Raw genomic sequence first — 21,490 nt, 5'->3', positions numbered from 1 at the left:
CATACAAATGAGCTAAACATAATGTCTTCTGATATTCCAGCAAACAAACGAATAAACGACCGACAGAACGACTGAGCAGATGTTAAATTTAAGAATATAAAAGTAATATTTTTATATAAAAATTGTTGCAATTATAACAATCAAAATTATAATACAAATTCATTCATAAAAAATGAATTAAATAACAATAACATCACCTTGATCAATGTTTTCAAATCTGTAAACACTATTGCTATGGTCTTTGTACCCTTTTTGATATCTCAACGCCAGTGAATTAGATGGCGTTGTTTGATTGAAAACTGAGTTACCGTCGCTACCCAGTTTTATGATCCCAAAATAGAACATATCCTCTTCTCTTCTCTTCTCATTCTTTCTCTCTTTTATTATCAGATGCTCGTTAATAGGTAGAAACAAGATCGTGTCTTGTGGCTGGTCATCTCCTATTCTAGTTTTTGCCTGTATTGTACCATTAATTTTATGAGTACCCTCATTTTTTAAAGTCATTGGTAGATGACACTCAACACATCTTATGTTGTTTTGATGGTCAGTGCATATTGGTATGGGAAATAGTCGATCGTTCAAATAGAATCTGTAGCTGCATTTGTGATCTATCAAATTTGTAACACTCACTTTACTTTCAATTCTAGATTTGGCTGAATGACACTCAAAATAATTGTTATCCCTAAATTCTTTTATTTTCTTTATAGTATCTTCATTATTAATGTTTAAATATCCAAGTTCTTCAGAATCTGAATATATATTAAATACATCTGAAACGTGGGACGCAGTACTGTCTGAAATAACAACTTCAGGTAATTCTTTAATTGTGTTTAACGAAATCCTTCTCATGTTGCTTTCAATTTCGCCAATGGAGTCGGACGATCGATGGAAATTCTCATTTCTATAACACTGTCTTAAAGATTTTGATGGTTTTATTCCAAAACTTGGTCTATCATTTTTTATTTTGTAATTTGATGATTTCGATTCAGAATTGAGTCTAGTATCACAATATTGTTTTATTTTACTATTCACGTTATTACTATTGGAATTAAAACTGTCTTCTATAGTTGTATCACCACAACCCTTACTATGGTCATATGCGTCTATTTTATTAGTTTTATGAACACTTACTGTGGATTTTGTTGTTTTCTTTGGTCTAATCACTTTTAATTTATCCTCATTTATAATGCCAGCGGAATAACTCTTACCATTTTTAGAATTAGCCGTGTGTATGTTCTTAGAGGTAACCAATTTTTTATGTGTAACTATTCTTTTGCCAAACGGTCTATCGTTGCTACCGATGTGTGTTTTACTGTATCGTCCATAATTTACATCACAAATAAACTTATTATTAGTTATATTATGTTTAGACATTTTGTTTTAATAATGTACGTGTTACTATAGCAACGCAAGCATACTGTCATGACATCGAAACATCGAAACTGGTAAATTAAAGTATTAACATTTAAAATAATTAATTATTACTATATCATAGAGTTTATTGTTAATAATAAGTGCCAATTAATTCAGAATAACAAGATATATCTTATAACTACTTTTAAAGAAAATATAAGCAATATGCAGTGCCATCTATCGTCGAGTAGCCGTATACGCTTATTATGTAGTACAAGCGCAAAAGTATAGATGTCGCTATTTCTGTTTTTATTTTATATTTCAATTTGTGTTGTTTTAATTCTACGCTTCACTTGGGTATAACAATACATGTATTATACATATAAATCTTCCTCTTAAATCAGTCTATCTAATTCTAAAAACTGCATTAAAATCCGTTGCGTAGTTCAAAAGATCTAAGTAATAAGACATCGGAAGTGATTTCATTTTATACTATGTGAAGATTATTATGAATCAATAATAGTTTATTGAGATAGGATATATTACAATTGATACCTAGTAACAATTAATTTTTAACATAGAATAATAACCTTAAAGTAAGTACCTAATAAATCAGTTGGGTCTCATTGACTGTCACGTAAGTACATCCATCCAGTTTATGTGGTGTATTTTGTATGTATTATATGTTTGTATGTCGGTTCTTTATGTGCAGAAAGCTATTGCATCTACTCTATAACTACGTAAAATAAATATATGCAAAAAGGAGTAAAAAAAACGTATATTCTTCTTATCCCTTTCAAAACTGGCGTGCACAATCGTAGACATAAAATATCATTTAAAACGATTTTATAATTTCCGATTGAAAACGATTGTATTCATTTGTTCACTTATAAATATTCAATTTAGTATTACTAATTTGTTTTCAAAAATTTAAGGCAATTTTTGCTCCTTATTATACTTTAGACGGAATGGTATTTACCAAATCCATGGGATGTAAAAAAATAATTCAGGTCTGAAAGGATTATGTCATAAAATTAACAGCTCAAATTATATACATTTTTTTTAAAGGTAAAAAAGTGGTTTCCAGTGTCCAGCAATAAACTATGGTACTAATATAATAATCTCAGGATGATTCACACAGCGCCATCTAGACCCAAGTTAAGCTAGCTAAAGCTTGTGTTATGGGTACTAGACAACTGATACATATACATAGATATTTTATACATAGAACTATGAAATGCACAAAAACTCTTGTTCTACAAAAAAAACACGATTGAAACTGTAATGAAATTATTAAGATAAATAACAGGAATACCTAAACCATATCTATTTACAAAATGACATATCTTTATCCCCTCCGATCGATCCCCCGTCCAATTCAAACGGGGATCGAAATTACGACGGCCTGAGCCGAGGTTCGAACCCCTAGCGGTGCCCTCAGACTAAAGTCGTATCCGTCAGGCGGGATTTGGCCTTCAGCCGCTCCATAAGTCCTTCCTTTGGTTTGGAGTGCCATCTGCACTCGCCCCTTATCATCCGGTGAAGCTGTAAAGGCCAGCTGCGGCCGACAGCATTAGAGTAGTCCGAAAAAAAATACCTTTATTCCTTTTATTGTCAACGTTATAAAATCAACGGATCCAGGAGGGGGGTCATGGTGGTCCTGGGGGTCATGACCCCCTCCCCCCTGAGCTGGTTTCAGGACTTAGGTGGACCACTTATTGAACATAATGATTTTATTTATATATTTTGACACCATACAGATTTTATGTAACTACATACCTTCAATATTTAATTAATTTATTATAATATAATTACTTTGTACATTATTAAAGTACCTATTTTTTACTTGTATCTATTGTTATCAAAATTAAATTATAAGTTCTTGACTTGTCCACGACTATGTGGCCCCCTCCTGGAGCCATGACCACGACTATGTGACCCCTCCTAGTGCGAAAGCTGGATCCGTCCTTGTATAAAATTAAAGTCCTTTTTTTATTTCGGGAAATTCGCCATGGTTTACGCCGGCAGGGCACCACTGGAGGATGATGACAAAATCACGAAGTCAGGTCAGTTAGCCCATCTTGGCAAAGGGATTTTTTTTATACTTAAAAAACCTTCTAAAAAAAATGGAAATTTACGATGATGGTTTCTAGGGGGAACCATGTGGAGGTCCACCTGACATGTTACATTGGCATTGGAATGACATGGCAATCTCCTTCCGCAATAAATTATATTTAAACTTCCAACTTATTCCTAGTGAGAGACTGGAGTCTGAACTAGGTCGAACCTATAGATCTCCAAATATATGAACTACTAAATTATTAGATTATGAAATGAATACAAAAAATACAATATCAACTCAATGATCAATGAGCGAGCAAGGTGTTTGGCTGATTGGTTGTCCGAACACGAATCGATGCGCCCGCGCAGAGGTCGCGTCCTAGTAGGGTGACCATGGCCTCACTCTATCACGGTACTTATATTATTATATTTAATGTATACACATAACAAAGTAGAAATAGAAATAATATTTATTTAGATAATGGACATTTGTATAATTATTAACAATACAAAACAATAGCTAGTATATAGATAGATAGATATATAGTTTATTTGTTTGTTACTAATCACACACAACATGTTCATAAGAATAGACAATACATAATACGACATAAGATTTATAAAATTGTGTTATTATGTGTGATCTGTAGCAATACAAAAAGGTCGAAGCTCAGCGTGGAACATTGTTCAAGGAACAAAACACTGATTTTCAGCTTTAACCCATTTGAGTACGTGAAAATAATAATTAAAATAAATAGAGCAATTTAATGGATGACTGACTGCGGTGTGTTTATAATAAAAATAATGTAAATAGTTCAGAGTATAATTTGTTATAATTTTAACTGTAAGGATTAATCGAGAAAAAAGAAAATATTATACGTATAATTAGTAAAAATCACGGGATCTTACCACGTTTTATATTTATTTGTTTACTTTACCGTGATCATGGTGGTTGAAACACTGCCGAAATATCGGGAACTCAGCAAAAAAAATGATTTTTGTGATTTTTACTAATTATACGTATAAATAATGACTGCGTTAAGTTTAAAACAGTATATAAGAAAATATTAATAAGAATCATTTAAAAATCATTTCGATACGATTAAGATAAGTACTTTTTCAAAGTTCGCTACCTAGACCCGTCAGGGTCAAGAACTGAAGGATATTCTTAAGAGCTATGTTTTTTATCTTCTCGGGATATAAGTGTATATATGTATATGTGTGTATATATACACACATATACATATATACACTTATAGGTGTTTTATTACTGTTGTGTTACTCACTAGTAACATTCATTTCTAGTTAGGTTGACTGGACCAGTGAAGTCACTTTGCTCACTTTATTTATTTATAATTATGTTTACTAAAGTATTTCAAAGTGCTACAAACATTATAATAATAATTAATACACTTTGAAATAATCATAGACAGAGTGCGTAGCGGTTTTTATGATTATCGCATGCCTAATCCTTGTTAATGTGTATTTATTAAGAACAACATTTATTTCAAAGACCACCACGGCGCTTTTGGGTGGCTATAAAAACAGGTACAGATAATTATCGAGGCAGGACATTGTATATCTTTAGTCTTGAAAATAGCAGAGAATGTCGCGGTTAAAACACAGTGCTGATTAATCTTACTAAAAATCCTTACTTCCTTACTAATATTATAAATGCGAAAGTAACTATGTCTGTCTGTCTGTCCCGCTATCACGCCAAAACTACGACGTACAAACTACGAAGTACCGATTTTAATAAAATTTGGTATACAGATAGTCTAGACCCTGAGAAAGGACATAGGCTACTTTTTAATGCGAAGAAAGGGTTGTAAGGGGTAGTAAGGGGAGATGAAACGTTCTATGGAAGTATCATCATTTTTAAAGCTAGAAGCTTGAAACTTATTTTTTAAGCTTTTGACTATCTATTGACATTCAAAGTTTGTACGAATTTTACCCTTAAGGGGGTAAAATAAAATAGAGGATGAAATGGAAATTCCTCATTCCTCCTCTATTTCTTGCGAACGAAGTCGCGGGCACAGTTAGTTATCTATATTTTTTTAATTTTCAACTGAAATTAGTTTTATTATCAAGATAAAAGTAATTTCCTGTTATCAAACCAAATGAAACCAGTTCAGTTCACGGCCGCCGGAAGCTACCCATCTCAAAATTAGAATATGAGGGACTCATCTGTGACATAAAGTGAACATAACCTTAAATAAATATAAAAGAGGCTTTTTAGTGATATGAACGTTGATAAAATTTGCGAATAAATTAAGATGAACTTTTAGGATAATACTCTTTCTCTCTGTCTCTCCTCTTTTCGTACACGTGTGTATGACTATTCTAGTTAATACACTATCCTTATAACGTTTTCTAGGTTTGCTGCAAGAATCTCTTTTTAGAGATATCTTTTCTACTAGCTGTACTCGCGACTTCATCCGCGTGGAATTTAACTTTATTTATTAATAATAAAAGAATTTTTCTAAAATAAAAGTAGCCTAAGATACTCCTTATTACATCAGCCACCTGCCAAAAAAAAAACCCGTCAAAATCGGTCCAGCCATTTCAGAGACAAGCCGGAACAAACAGACAGACAGATTGTTGTACATGCACCAAAATAACATTTTTTACATAAAATTGTAAAAAATGTTATTTTGGTGCATGTACCGTATTTATATTCATATACATGCATATGAATATAAAATCTGTTCAGCCACTTCAGAGATTAGCCTGAAGAAACAGACAGATAGACAGACAAAAATGGTAAAATATGTTATTTTGGTGTATGTACCGTATTTATATTCATATGCGTGTAGCAAAAAACGGTTATTTCAATATTACAAACAGACACTCCAATTTTATTTATATGTATAGATATATAAAAGACACAATTGTATAACAAAAGTAATAAAAACTAAATCTCAAAAATTATGAATACATATTAACATATTAAGTTTATTTAAAAAATATTATTTCTACTGATTTCCATATAAAAGATACAAATATATAAAAATACTAATTTCAAATAAAAAATCTCCACAAAATACACCATAAAGTGTGCTAGTCTTATTTTTTATGGTAACAATAAACACCCTACGCGACATAGGACCTGCGCCCGCACAGCGTAACATTCGCCACTCGATGTGCGCACGCGCAGCCCGCCTCTGCAGGCTTTGGAGACTCCGGCGCAGTAAGAAGATCAATTTCCTGAGGAGGCTTTTCCGCTAACATGAGGAGTGCGATATTGTTATCTGCTGCCATTTTGGTAAGAAGATATATTTTTTTAATAGAATAAAAAATATTTTTTTTTATTGGCGTTTTGGGCTATTTTTTTTTATGAATAATAATGGATTGGTGCACCCGCCTGCGCTAATGGTTTACGCAGGCGGGGCACCAGTGGAGGATGATAAGATGAGCATGAGGTCAGGTCAGTAAGCACATCGTGGCAAATTCACAATGAATTTTTCACGATGGTTTCCAGGGGTAACCGTGTGGAGGCCAACCTGACATGTATACTATTATAAGCTAGCAATAAGATCATTAATAGTAGTAGTAGTTAGTACTTCGACCTACAGAGATGTATTGTGCTCGTACTTTTTCAAAGTTCGCTACCTAGACCCGTCAGGGTCAAGAACTGAAGGATATTCTTAGGAGCTATGTTTTTTATCTCCTCGGGATATAAGTGTATATACGTATTTGTGTTTTTTTATTATAATAACAGTAACGTATCTGTCAGGCCTTCAGGAGTTGGCCTTCAGCCGCTCCATAAGTCCTTCCTTTGGTTTGGAGTGCCATCTGCACTCGCTCCCTATCGTCCGGTGAAGCTGTAAAGGCCAGCTGCGGCCAGCATAAGAGTAGTCCGGAAAAAAATCGCCCTTTTCAAAGTTTACTACTATTCTATAATAGGATATTCTTAGGAGCGATGGTTTTTATCTCCTCGGGATATAAGTGTAAACTTTCTAAAGGAGATATTTCGTTTATGCATGAGTGGGCTACAACCACATAGGATGTGTAGTGGCATTTCCTGCAGATTGATGTTAAGCTAAGGTCTAATTTCGATTGTTTATTCAATTTGCAGTGTCCCGGGAGGGCCCTAGTCATGATGCATATATTGTTTTATATATATATATATATATATATGCATCATGACTAGGGCCCTCATGTAGCATAAGTCTTTTGCAATAATAACCCTGGACAATTCACACAGCGCCAGATGGTGCCAGATGACTAGATAGTCCTGAGCTAAGCAGAGCTTGTGTTATGGGTACTAGATAACTGATAATAAATACTAATTATTTTTAAATACATAAGATATATATATAGATAATATACATAGAAAATATCCAGATGCAAACTACATAAATAATACAGTACCATACCCATAACATAAGCTCTGCTAAGCTTGGGACCAAATGGCGTTGTGTGAATTGTCCTGAGATATTATTATATACTAGCTGTACACGTGACTTCGCCCGCGTGGATATTAACTTTAATTTTTAAAAATAAAAGTAGTCTAAGTTACTCCTTATTACATCAGTTACCTGCCAAAAAAAGTCCCGTCAAAATCAGTCCAGTCATTTCGGAGATTACCGGAACAAACAAACAGACAGATAAATATTGTAAAAAATGTTATTTTGGTATATGTATCATATGCATGTAATAAAAAAACGGTTATTTCAATATTACAAACAGACACTCAAATTTTATTTATATGTATAGATTATATATAATAAGCATTTAGAGAAAAGCAGTTTCTTTTGACTCTAATATTTCTAGGCATAAACTTAGAAGCAATTAGCCCCGTGGAATTCACCAATTACCAACAATGGTTTCCAGGAAGGACCTCGTGGAGGTCGACCCCATCTACATTTTCCGTTACCTATATACATGAACATCACTATGTATATCACGTTATCATGTGATACCCGCAATACTGATCATGAGGGGGAAAGTGGGTTGGTAGGAATTTAGTAATGTGGTCTAATGACTCCATTGCTGGTTATCTACCATGTCGGGTTGTCCTCCACGCGGTTCCCCCTGGAAACCATCGTGATAAATTCCCTGTGAAGATATCATGATGGGCTAACTGACCTGACCTTATGCTCATCTTATCATCCTCCACTGGTGCCCCGCCAGCGTAAACCGTTAGCGCAGGCGGGTGCACCATTCCATTATCATACACATAAAAAAAAATTGTATTATATTGTATTTGTGTCGGTCTGGGTGTTTTCTATGTATTTGTATCAGTTGTCTGGATGATGATGATGAGTTCAGTTATTATGACGAGATGTGATTACCACTTTATATTTCATTATCATCCATAAAAAAAAACATGCCATACGTTGCCATTTCAGGATTGAGATGTCCAGGACCATCTTATCCAGTTACCTCACTGCCTTATCTCATCATCCAAACGAAACTGCTTACAAAACAAACTGCTTGGTTAAACTTACTCAGTCTTATTATAAAAAATCTATTAAAACTCGGACGAAACGTGGTCTAAATGGTCGAGGTTTAAACCATTCCTAAAGTTAATACTTGGAATAAACCTAACATTATTACGAATCCAGATCTAACAGAGGACTACTTAGTACTACAGTTAAATCGTTCATTATATATTCCCCACAGATAATATACAGAAATCAGTCACTCACATTAGGCAGCGTACAATTGCGTTCCATTTTACCGGAAAACTGAACTGATCAAAAATAAAATCACTTCAAAGATAAATGTATAAAAGTAAAAACAATAAATATTTATATTTATCTACGTTTTCATTGTAACTATTTCATTAATATATAATATTTATTAACGTACTATTAGGCTAAAAATCAGTTTTAAATTACAAGTAAGGACGGAGTTACGGAGAAAAGGAACGGCGAGATATTTTTAATGGATCGTTTCAAATGGTGACTATTTCAAAGTCAAAAGAGTGAATAAAATAACAAATGGCGTCTTTTATATATTTTTATTATTATTAACTAAAAATATTTACAGCTAATTGTACAATTTAGCCTTAGTTGATATATTTCTAATTTAGTTAAGCCTTTTTTAATAAAACAACAACTTACAATACAATATTTAAAAAATGGAGTTTGAAGTTTTGCATTTAGACCACTGTTAAACTAGGGGCATCGCAGGTCTAACTTTAGATCAGAGACGAATCACGGTTTAGAGATAAACTTAGTTTTGTAATAAGGAATAATTCTAGTGCTAAACCAGATTTATCTTTTTGTAATAACTGACAGACTGAGTCTGATCCTGTGGGTACCTACAATGTCACGGTGTCAAGACATGTCAACATGTCAGTGTCACTGCTAGAATTGGGGTCACAATTCCAGCATTATTGATGATCCTCTCTCCTTACATATATGGATACTGATGAAACGTCAAGGTGAAAGTCAAATCAAGATGCGACATAAGAAAGTTTACCTAAAAAATAATTGTGTTAAAGTCAACGGCCTTGTACCTTATTATGTTTATGATATAAATTATGATAAACAGTTAGACAGTATTATAATAGATATTGACAATCCTATGACCTTATATTCCATATACTATAGGGTTGCCAACGCTAAATTTAAGAAACTAGGATTTGATGTTTTTTTGTATTATAATGAAATGGTGCACCCGTCTGTGCTAACGGTTTAAGCTGGCGGGGCACCAGTGGAGGATGATAAGATAAGCATGAGGTCAGGTCAGTTAGCCCATCGTTTTCAGTTATCTGGAATTTATCACGATGGTTTCCAGGGGGAACCGCGTGGAGGTCAACCTGACATGGTACATTGCTAGCAATGAGATCATCAGTCCACATTACTAGCAATCTCCTTTCCATGTTAGAAAAACCAGGACAATTTCGTTTAAAACCAGGACTCAGTAATATACTTGTTATAATTATATTAATACTAGCTGTCCCGGCAAACGTTGTTTTGCCTTAAATTAAAAAAAAAATTAAGGGTGGACTACCCCTAACATTTAGGAGGATAAAAAATAGATGTTGGCCAATTCCCAGACCTACTCAATACGCTCACAAAATTTCATGAGAATCGGTCAAGCCGTTTCGGAGGAGTATGGGAACGAAAACTGTGACACGAGAATTTTATATATAAGATATAATGTCAATAGGTTAAATTAATAAAATTCAAGTAATGATAAATCAGTCTTCAATACTTAAAAGTATTAAAAAAAACTCGAAAAATGGCGCGTGAATTTTGAAAATATATCTTCTTATCAGGGCGTTTTAAACCCAGGACGCTGCTTATACTATATACTATCGAGGACACCCCAGGACACTACAAAAACTAGGACATGCCCTGGGAAAATAGGACGGTTTGGAACACTAACATAGGCCATCCAGTTTATAGACCTCCACGTTGTAAGTTATCTGTATCGAATTCTATTAATATTATCTACGAAAGTTTATTTTATAGCATAGGGAACAAACGAGCTTACGTCCAACCTGATGGTAAGTTCATCACTTCGCTATACCAGAGGAATTGCAAGTGTGTTGCCGGCCTTTTAAGAAGGACAAAACTCTTTTCTTGAAGGTTTCAATATCGTATCGGTCCAGAAATAACATTAGCACTACACGACTGAACGGATTTTAATGAAATTTTATATAAGTATAGACTGCATTATGAGGGTGGAATTACTGTCTGTTATCTCGAAAAGTAATCTGGGAGGGGTGAATAAAAGGATTGAGGATTCTGCAGACGAAGTCGGTAACAAGTACACTCGCGAGCAACCAAATCGACTCAAGTGCTACTACATTCAAACATTGTTCTAAATAAAAGTATATAACAATTAAATAAAAATAATATGTCATTTAAATAGAAATAGAAACAATCTTTATTCAAATGAACTCATTACAAGCACTTTTGAATAGTCATATTTTGATTCTACCACTCATTCGGAATGCCAGAAGAATGAGCAAAAAACTTGTGTGTTGCTCTTTTGAATAGTTTTTTTATATAAATAATCACAGTATAACAAGTAAGAGGCATGCGATAATCAACATAGAAATCGCTACGCACTCATTATTAGTGTAATCAGATAATATTGTCAGTGTTATAGATTTTCAGTTTTTCTTTAAGAGAAAGCTGAAAGAAAGAAACCTAAGCTTTAAAAAAACATCAGCACTGTTAAATGAAACAAGTACCAACATGTTCATTTGCGCAATTAGAGCGTATGGGACAAATTACCATGAGTATATAAAAAAAATATGACAATAGTGATTACGTATATAAAATTATTGGCATGTCCATATGTGGGAGACAATATATGATTAGTTCGTACCATATCCATGGGACATTAAAACAAAACAGTAGCTTAATTTTTTGACTGCCTCGGTGGTCTAGCGGTTTAACACACCGCTTTACACCTGATGGTCGCAGGTTCGATTCACCGAACGGTACCGTTTTGTATTAATGAGTATGATTGTTTGTATCGGTCTGGGTGTTTTCTATTTATAACTAGCTGTTCCCGCGAATTCGTCTGCGTGGAATTAACTTTATTTTCTAAAATAAAAGTAGCCTAAATTAGTCTTTATTACATCAGCTACCTGCCAAAAAAAGTCCATCAAAATAGGTCCAGCCATTTCAGAGAATAGACGGAACAAACACATATTTTGGTGTATGTACCGTATTTATATTCATATGCATGTAGTAAAAAACGGTTATTTCAATATTACAAACAGACACTCCAATTTTATTCATATGAATAAATATGTTATACATATTTACAAAAAAAAAGTATCTATGTATTTATATTAGTTGTTTAATACCCATAACACGCTCTGCTTAGCTTGGGACTAGATGGCGCTGTGGTATTGCAGTGGTTATGCATTATTATTTAACCTACTTCAAAAGTGATGATTCTTACTTGGCCTATGTTATGAGGTCAATATTGTATCAAATTCAAATTAAAAAATCATTTATTCATGTAGGACATTTTAGCCGCTTATGAACGTCAAATTTTGTACATTATAATTTTAATTTTTTCCCTACCGTCCAGTTCGGTATATAGATCCAATTGAGAAAAACTATGTATATGTATATAAATATACAATGTATATGTATATAAATATACAATAAATATATAGGTGTCTATGTCTAACTTTATGCATATTTTATTGGTGAATGTACAAAACATTATATTTTTATGTTTAGTTTTAATTATTTATGACATTTTTATTAAATTATTATTTTCACATTTTGACCTACTCAACACTTCTTATGCCGCGCTGTATTGGGTTGACTGGAAGAGACCTCTTTTAGAGATAAGTCCTCCTTTGTTAACATTATGTTTACTTAATATACATAATAATGTATTTAAGTGCAATATATATATATATATACATATTTTTTTTAATTTATTTTTATATCGCCATCGCCAAATTGCTTTGCAGTTTGTTGGCGATTAAGGACACTCATTTTTACTCATACTTAATATATCATCCCCTTCGATTGGTCCCCCGTCCAACTCAAACGGGGATCGATATTACCATGGCCTGAACCGAGGTTCGAACCCCCAGCGGTGCCCTCAGACTAAGTCGTATCCGTCAGGCGGGAGTTGGCCGTCATCTGCTCCATTAGTCCTTCTTAGTTTGGAGTGCCATCTGCACTCGCCCCCTATCGTCCAGTGAAGCTGTAAAGGCCAGCTGCGGGAATTAGAGTAGTTTGAAAAATATATTGTTACATTTTGTCCGTCGGTCTATGTGCATAGTATCAGTACACACAATGTAGCAGGACAATATCACGCGCGTCTTGATCCTTGGCGCCAATGTCGAGCGATGTATATGCTGATCACGTATCTTGATACTTGCGCGTCCGCAGCTTGGCAATGACTTCAATCTTGTACAATCATTACGTTTTTTTTAATGGATGATAATGGAATGGTGCACCCGCCTGCGCTGACGGGGCATGACGGTTTACGGTGGCGGGGCACCAGTGGAGGATGATAAGATGAGCATGAGGTCAGGTCAGTTAATCCATCGTGGCAAATTCCCTAGGAGCTTATCATGATAGTTTCTACGGGAACCGCGTGGAGGTCAACCTGATATGCTACATTGCTAGCATGGGGTCAGCAATCCATATTATGGACGACGAATTTCCTTACAAAATTTTATCCCTTATTCTATTTTATCAAAATTACCATAATCAAATTGGCAAATTGGCAAATTGGCAAATTGGCAAACGTAGTGTAGGACGCCCCGCAGCTAGGTGGAGCGACGACTTACGTAGGGTTGCGGGTAGTAACTGGATGAGAAGGGCTGAAGATCGTGCCCAGTGGAGTGCCTTGGGGGAGGCTTATGTCCAGCAGTGGACTGCAGTGGGCTGATGATGATGACCATAATCAAGGGTAAAATGTTTACAAACTTTGAATGTCATAGTAAGTATAGGATAAGCCCGCCTGTGCTAACGGTTTACGCTGGCGGGGCACCAGTGGATGATAAGATGAACATGAAGTCAGGCCAGTGTAAGACTGCACTGGGTGGAACTGCGAGGAGGGCAACTGACATCCCATTGCTAGCAATGGGATCGTCAAACCACATTACTAACAATTCCCTACATTTCCCACACCTCCTTCATGCCTCTTATCCTGCAACTACTGCAGAAAGAATTCTTCCAAACACCATAATCCTTCTTCTTAATCGTTCCCTCACTGCTGAGGATCGCGACTCTACAGTATCTTGTCGACCAGCTGTCGCCATCGGTTGCGCTCAGACGCCTGGTGTATGGCGCTGACAGTAATGTTTAACTGACGGGATACCTGGTCTGACCATCGAGTGGGACTTCGGCCTCGAGGTCTTTTACTCTCTATCTTCCCTGTTACCATTAGTAATAATAATAATATGATTTATTTATTTCTCCTCACAAACATGATGGCAACAATACATGTAGTATTCTTTATAGTAAAATATTTAAATTTATTATTTGAATCGATTTGCAGCGAGGAGCTGGTGTCTGAGATAGGCATAACCTGTAATACAGATCACCAGGCCCCCAACCGAAAAAAAAAATTAAATAAATTAATATAAGTTAAACAAATTATGATGTTTTAGTATAAACATCATAATTTGTCATCACTAAATAAATTATAATTATACAACGTTTAGAGATATAAAGAAAAAAAAACTAAAAAAATAGTAGGCAAATGAATAAAGTAGAGAGTACACGGTTGTGGAAAGAGAATGTTGGAATACCATTGAGAAGGGTGGGCCTATGTGTGTGTGTGCGTGTGTGTGTGTGTGCGTGTGTGTGTGTGTGTGTGTGTGTGTGTGTGTGTGTGTGTGTGTGTGTGTGTGTGTGTGTGTTGTGTGTGTGTGTGTGTGTGTGTGTGAGTGTGTGTGCGTGTGTGTGTAATTGCGCCCCTGAGGCTGATTGTTTGTGTGTATGATTTAGTCTTTCCATATTGTCTACACTCCTCCGCGCAATGTGTCCGAAGTATCGCGCAATGCGTTGCAGACAAGTAGAAGACAGACGCCGTGACTCTTCCAATTTGAGCTCTTTTGGTATAGAGACGTTTGTACAGTGGGCTGTCCACGGCATCCTCGACAGTCGACGCCAGCACCACATTTCAAAGGCGTCAATTCTTTGCTTATCAGCGGCTTTGAGCGTCCATGTCTCTGCACCATATAGCGGGGTGGAGAAAACCAGATCGTATCAGGTGTATTTTGGTGTTGTTGGTGATGTTTCTGTTTCGCCATACTTTGCTCAATTGGGTCATTGCTGTCTTAGCCATGGCGATTCGTCTACGTATCTCAGTTTCGCAACTGCCTCGAATAACCTACCAACCATAATCCTACAAGTCAGACAAAGATTAAATAATATATTATTATATATTAATACTATATTATTTTATTATTATTACTAGCTGTACCGGCAAACGTTGTTTTGCCTTAAAATAAAATAAAAAATTATGGGGTGGACTACCCCTAACATTTAGGGGGATGAAAAATAGATGTTGGCCGATTCTCAGACCTATTCAATACGCTCACAAAATCTGCATGCAAAATTTGCAAACACATGAGAATCGGTCAAGCCGTTTCGGAGGAGTATGGGAACGAAAACTGTGACACGAGAATTTTATATATAAGATATTAATAATATATTCTAACAACGTACAGATGAGCTAGTGAAATTTAGTTCCGCTATAATATAAACGACGTTTCTATGTATCTCTGATCGTGAGAATTTGTCTTCTACGTGAACCGATTTAGATTATTCTTTTGAACTTTGAAACTTGATAGTTCTCGCTTCGTACCATATTTCGATAAAGATGTGAGTCGTTTTGAGTTGTCGTCTGTTTGTCCCGCTTTTACGCCAAAACTACCAATGCGATTGAAATGAAATTTGGTGCATAGATAGTCTAGAATCTAAAAAAGGATATAGGCTGCTTTTTAATGCGTACAAACGGATGGTCGGTAGTACGGCAGACGGTGTACGAAAGTATCGCCATTTTTAAAGCTAGAATCTTGAAACTTACTGTTAGGCTTTTTCAATAAACATAAATAACTATGACATTCAAATTCATTATTTTTCAGATTTTTAAACTTTCGTGTTTAATATACATTATTTAAATTATTAACCGCTTTCATACAATTATTAAAGACAATAACTATGACATTCAAAGTTTGTAAATTTACCCTTGACGGGGGTAAAATAGAATAAGAGGTAAAACTTTGTAACGAAATTCGTAGTCTATTCAACGCGGACGAAGTCGCGAGCACAGCTACTAGTTTATAACTTCTTTCGTTATATGTTATATAGAGGTAAAGTTTGTGAGTTTGGATGTTCGGAGTAATCTCCGGTACTAGGAATCGGATTTCAAAACTCTTTTAGTGATGGATATTCCATTTATCGAAAACTGATAACACCGGGTGTATGTGTATTATGCATATAAACGTTCCTCTTGAATCAACCTTTAAATCACTCTATTTATTAAAAAAACCGCTTAAAAATCCGTTACGTTTTATCCAACATACATAGGGACGCAGCGACAGCGACTTTGTGTCATACTATGAAAAATATAACATCACGCCACGACCAATAGGAGAGATAAAAATGTTGCATAAACGGAGAAAATGTATCACAGACGAAGTTGAATAGAACTGAAAGTCAAATTTTCAACTTTCAGGTGCTCCATCCCTGCTGTGGCAGATCAGTGGACTCCGAGGAGTCTGTGGTGAGTGTGTACACCACCCAGCCCACCACAGCCAGCACCAGCAGGCCTTTCGATGTCTACCATCAGATAGCTAACAACATCGCTGAAAGAATCACCTCTCCAATTTACAGGTATTGAAATTGTCTTTGGTTTTGATAATAAATTGGTTTTAGTGCTCATGTGTATGCTCAGGGACGAATGTGACAGAATAGAATAGAATAGAAAAATCTTTATTCAAATAAATTTAAGCACTGCGAAAGCTCTCTAATCACAAGAAGAACGAGTAAGACATTTGTGTGAAGCTTTAAATAATTATTGTAACTTTCATAAGAACAATTCACACAACGGCCTCTAGTCCCAAGGCAAGCAGATCCCTAACACAAGTTAGTGATACTAAATACCTAACATAAATACATAGATTTTTATGGTAAATACATACGTAATAAACACCTAGATCAATATAAATAAACATACTCATGAATGCAAATGTTTGTACCGTGGGAGGAATCGAACCCGCGACCATCGAATGCAAGGCGGTATGCTAAACCACTAGACTGCCTAGGCCGTCAAAACATATAGATATTAATAAAATACTAAGATATTATTTATGTGTTTTCAGATTCCTCGGCATAAATCATACAAAATCAGACAATGCGACAACAAAGAAACCATGGGACAAAATCGAACTCCTAGATGAATCCACTGAAGATGTCACCAAGATGGTGCTGTCTGCTGTGGACAACGATATAGAAGAAGACAAAGACGTCGAAGAACTTTCAGTCGAAGCCTTAAAGAAAGTAGACAAGAAACCTGAAAAGATTGTATTATACTCCAGTTACTTACCTGTAAAACAGATAAGCGAGGGAAATGATACACTGAATGAAATCGGTGATGATGACGATGATGATTTATTAGATTTTGATGATATCGAGGAGAAACCTAGGGAGAACAACTTCGTTTATATTTTAGAACTGTTAGGTAGCATCGTGCAATTGGTGTGGGGTGGTTTGCTAGCGTTCTTTAAACCCTCGAGGAACGACGAGAACTAGTTTTCTTGAGATGATTATTATATCATTGTATTATATGAATGTACGATTTAGTAATGAAATTTAAGTAAATAATAAAAAGCACAGACCAAAATATAGCGCATTACATTCAGAATAAAGGAAGAATGAAAAGGATATTAAGTCATGGTCGCCGAAAATCAACACCAGGCTTCCAAACTGTATTCACACTCTATTACTTGATGATGACTCGTCCAGAGGCGAAGCACTTGTCGCAATATTGGTATAGATCCGCTAACGGTCGGAATAGAATAGAAAATCATTTATTCAAATAAACTTACATTGAAGCACTTTTGAATAGTCACCACAATTTTTTTTAATTAACCGCTCATTCGGAAAGCTATCTCATCACAAGAAGAATGAGCAAGAAACTTGCGTGTTGCTCTTTTAAATAATTTAGAAGTAACTTTACATTTTTAAGTTGAAATGTGTCAATACAAACTACCAACTACTAATTCAAGTTTGATCACAAAAGGGAAAGGTCGTAACGCTTCTAGTAGCGGTGGTCAGGTTTCCGAAGTTAATGTTTGTGGTCTCACACATGCTAATACACAGTAGAATAGTTAAATGAAATAATTCAAATCCATTAAGTATTGTACAAAATTGTTATTGACTGTTAATACTAGATTTAGAGATAATTTCCAATATATATATTTTAATAAGTGAAACAAAAACTTTGTACCACTTTTTACACGAAATGCGCGGACGAAGAAGTCTGAAATTTCGCATACTTATAGTTTACTAGCTTTTGCCCGCGGCTTCGCTCGCGTTAATTTATCCCCTTAGGGGTGGAATTAATCAAAATTCTTTCTTAGGGGATGCCTACGTTATAGTAGCTTATGCATGCAAAGTCTCAGCCCGATCGGTTTAAAATTGACAAAGTTTCATACAAACTTTCCTCCCCTATTTCCTATCCCCTTGGGGTAGAATTAATCAAAATCCTTTCTTAGCGGATGCCTACGTCATAACATCTACCTGCATGCCAAATTTCAGGCCGATCCGTCCAGTGGTTTGGGCTATGCGTTGATAGATCACTATGTCTGTCACCTTTGAGTTTTATATATTTAGATACACTAAAGGAGTGCAGAATGCTAATGTTTTTTTTTATTATGCATAAAATATTAAATCAATAAAAAAACATTACACACACTACCATATAATTGACACAGAAATGCATATATACTCTTTTGTTTATTGTTAAAGTCTGTGGTCAAATTGAGAATAGATTAATATTTTTTGTCTATAATATTATTTGTTTAGTACTTACTAAATGTTAAAATGTTGAGCGCGCGAAAATCGTAGCACTAGACAATCTGTTTTTTTTTTGTTAAAGGAATTATTTGTATCACTGGGCGACTAGTTTTATTAAATCTAACTGAACGCGCGAAATTCGTAGCACCTGGCTCTCAATTTTTTTTTGTACTGTTTATAGTTTATAAAAGGCAAAGGAATGCCTGCGAATATCACAGTTTTGCGACTTAAATACTGACAGGATGACTCGTTGACCGATTGATCTGGAAATGAAATGAAGTTTTATTTGCATAAAACAGTTTGGTCATGGTAATATGTCCAGTAATAATATTCTTGGCAACTGTTTAATTGCCCCAATTTATGGGCATGCAAATTTTGAATATGTTAGAACTTAAAAATAATATCTATAATGTCATAATTTAAAATTAATCACAATCTTATGCACAATCATTATTACATATTATTTATAGAACAATTTTTTTTTTATTGTATTTATATCCTTCAAGAGAAAATGCAAAGGGAACTCTGCCCATACAGCCATGATATCAATCGGTTGACAGTTGACAACTGACAGTTGTAATTTTTTTTGCATTTCGCTAATACTATTTTTATGTACTTCAAATTATCGTAATATGTTTTAAATTCGACGCGTTCATTAAAAAAACGGGATATTACCACGTTTTATTTATTTTTATTGAGTTCCCGATATTTCGGCAGTGTTTCAACCGACATGATCACGAGTAAACCGTTTAAAAAGTTTACTGTTTTAAGATCCCGTGATTTTTTATAATTGTATGTTCAAATTGTCACTTATTATATATATTATTTATCTTCTTTCAAATGCGTTGTTTCACAAAAAAGGCTAGTTGCTTATCTTCGTAATAATTTAGTATGTAGATGATTTTATATTTATATCAGCAATGGCCCTTTTTTTTTATTACTTCATTCTTTTTTTGTTGGATTCGTTATTTTGTACTTTTGATATACTAATGTCTATTTGTATTATTTTATAAAAATGTGTAATATAATTCATGTCTGTGCCATAGCAAATAAATATATATAAAAATCTACAGTTTTGTTTAGATATCAGAAATATTTGTAGATAGATTATTTTGTACGTAATTATTACTGCAATTTTAATATCAATATGAGACGAAATTTGGGATCTAACGGTTAAATACACCTACCCTATTTTTTTTTTTCAAATTTGAGCGCATTCGACCACAATATCACCTGATGTTAAGTGATGATGTGGTCTAAGCTGTTACAGGCAAGCTCAAATAATGCCTTCACTCTTGACTTGAAAGACCCAATGTTGTAATCATAGACATCATCAGAGTCATCCAAAGATGATGCAAAACGGTTCGTTCGAGCAGCTGGATGTCAATAGTGTAAGGGTGGAGCTGCTCCCGTCTTGTTGTACGTTGATGGAACAGTCTCCACGAGGAATCGGTCCTGCAGTTCTTGAGCACATCGCCAAAATGGAGCCTATAGAACACCGATAGACAAGCTGACCAGGGAATGCAATCCCGACTCGAGTCCACCTTGCCCGGATTAGAAATATCCCACGGGATCCGGAATCTTCGGGATCCCGTGGTCGTTGAATTCAGATGACTGAAAAAGCTAATAACTTCTTGTTTGTGATAGTGAGGTTAACTAAAATAACATATTACTCGAAAGAAAATAAAAACCTTTATTCTTTAATGTTACCAACTAAATAATAATCGGTTGTAGGAAATTAACGTAGGTAAATTAGGTAATCAAAACAATAAGCCATTTCAAAGTCGGAATTAGGAAAAAGAGTGATTTTCGAAAATGACTCGATAAAAAACAAAGGGTATTAATAGTTTCATCTGCTAAACGGCATCTCCTGTCAATGTCTGATGCCCTCGATCAACGCTGTTGGCAACAGCGTGGCGAAAATTATATGCAAACTGCAAAAATCGAGTTCCTCCACACTCAAACAAATCCATTTCTTTTTTAATGGTAGATTCTAATTTGTCTAAGCTCGTGGACGTGGATATACGGAAAGATTTTAGAAGCTGCAAAACGGTTCGTTCGAATTCCTCTTGAAGCGATTTATTAGTTTGTGCAGCACGTAAATTCAAATCTTCTGCAATCATTGAAAGAGGCAAGTCATCTTGATTGTATGTTGATTAATACAGCTTGGTGGACGATATAATCGTGTGATTATATTTTTTGTTTTTCAGCACAATCTCGAACGGGATCTCGTCATAATACGTCGGGATTGATCCTAAAAATAGAGATCTCGCGAGATCCGGTCGGGATTGACAAAGCTACTTTACGTCGGTGATTAAGACTTTGAAGCCTATTAGCTACAAGTTTCAATTTACAGGTTCAGTACCTGTAAATTGGGGAAAATTTACCAGGAAGGTGATGGTGTTCGGGGATAACCGCGTGGAGGTCATACAAGGGGGGTGTTAGTTCATATTAAATCCCCTTCCCTATGCTAAATTGTTATTGTCACCTATTTCCATAACCATATTGTGGAATCACCTTCCAGTAATGGTATATCCGAACTGATACGATATTGAAACCTTCAAGAAAAGAGCTTATTCCTTTTTAAAAGGCCGACC

The 21,490-nt window shown here is 35.0% G+C and overlaps 2 protein-coding genes across 2 annotated transcripts; one reads left to right on the top strand and one right to left on the bottom strand.

The window, feature by feature from the left end:
- Positions 1-148: 148 nt before the first annotated feature.
- Positions 149-4,713, bottom strand: LOC131848864 (uncharacterized). The gene is made up of 2 exons (XM_059198811.1): positions 4,701-4,713; positions 149-1,358 (listed from the first exon to the last, which is right to left on the bottom strand). The coding sequence occupies exons 1-2, from the start codon at positions 4,711-4,713 to the stop codon at positions 178-180; spliced, it is 1,194 nt and encodes a 397-aa protein (XP_059054794.1). The 3' UTR covers positions 149-177.
- Positions 4,714-6,594: 1,881 nt separating this feature from the next.
- LOC131848885 (uncharacterized) lies at positions 6,595-17,792 on the top strand. The gene is made up of 3 exons (XM_059198839.1): positions 6,595-6,679; positions 16,552-16,709; positions 17,198-17,792. Exons 1-3 carry the CDS (start codon positions 6,644-6,646, stop codon positions 17,625-17,627), a joined length of 624 nt encoding a protein of 207 aa, XP_059054822.1. The 5' UTR covers positions 6,595-6,643; the 3' UTR covers positions 17,628-17,792.
- Positions 17,793-21,490: the final 3,698 nt, after the last annotated feature.

The sequence above is a fragment of the Achroia grisella genome, unplaced genomic scaffold, assembly GCF_030625045.1.
Source record: "Achroia grisella isolate CSIRO2021 unplaced genomic scaffold, CSIRO_AGI_Agris_v1 utg598, whole genome shotgun sequence".
Taxonomy (NCBI): domain Eukaryota; kingdom Metazoa; phylum Arthropoda; class Insecta; order Lepidoptera; family Pyralidae; genus Achroia; species Achroia grisella.
Note: the sequence above shows the minus strand (reverse complement) of the source record. Positions and strands in the feature narration are given on the sequence as shown.

What these genes read in the sequence shown, in the direction of transcription:
- LOC131848885 (XM_059198839.1), top strand. Translation starts at nt 6,644, where the DNA reads ATGAGGAGTGCGATATTGTTATCTGCTGCCATTTTG. An exon ending in TGTTATCTGCTGCCATTTTG is followed by an intron (nt 6,680 to 16,551) that starts GTAAGAAGATAT and finishes TTCAACTTTCAG; the next exon opens with GTGCTCCATCCCTGCTGTGG. An exon ending in ATCACCTCTCCAATTTACAG is followed by an intron (nt 16,710 to 17,197) that starts GTATTGAAATTG and finishes ATGTGTTTTCAG; the next exon opens with ATTCCTCGGCATAAATCATA.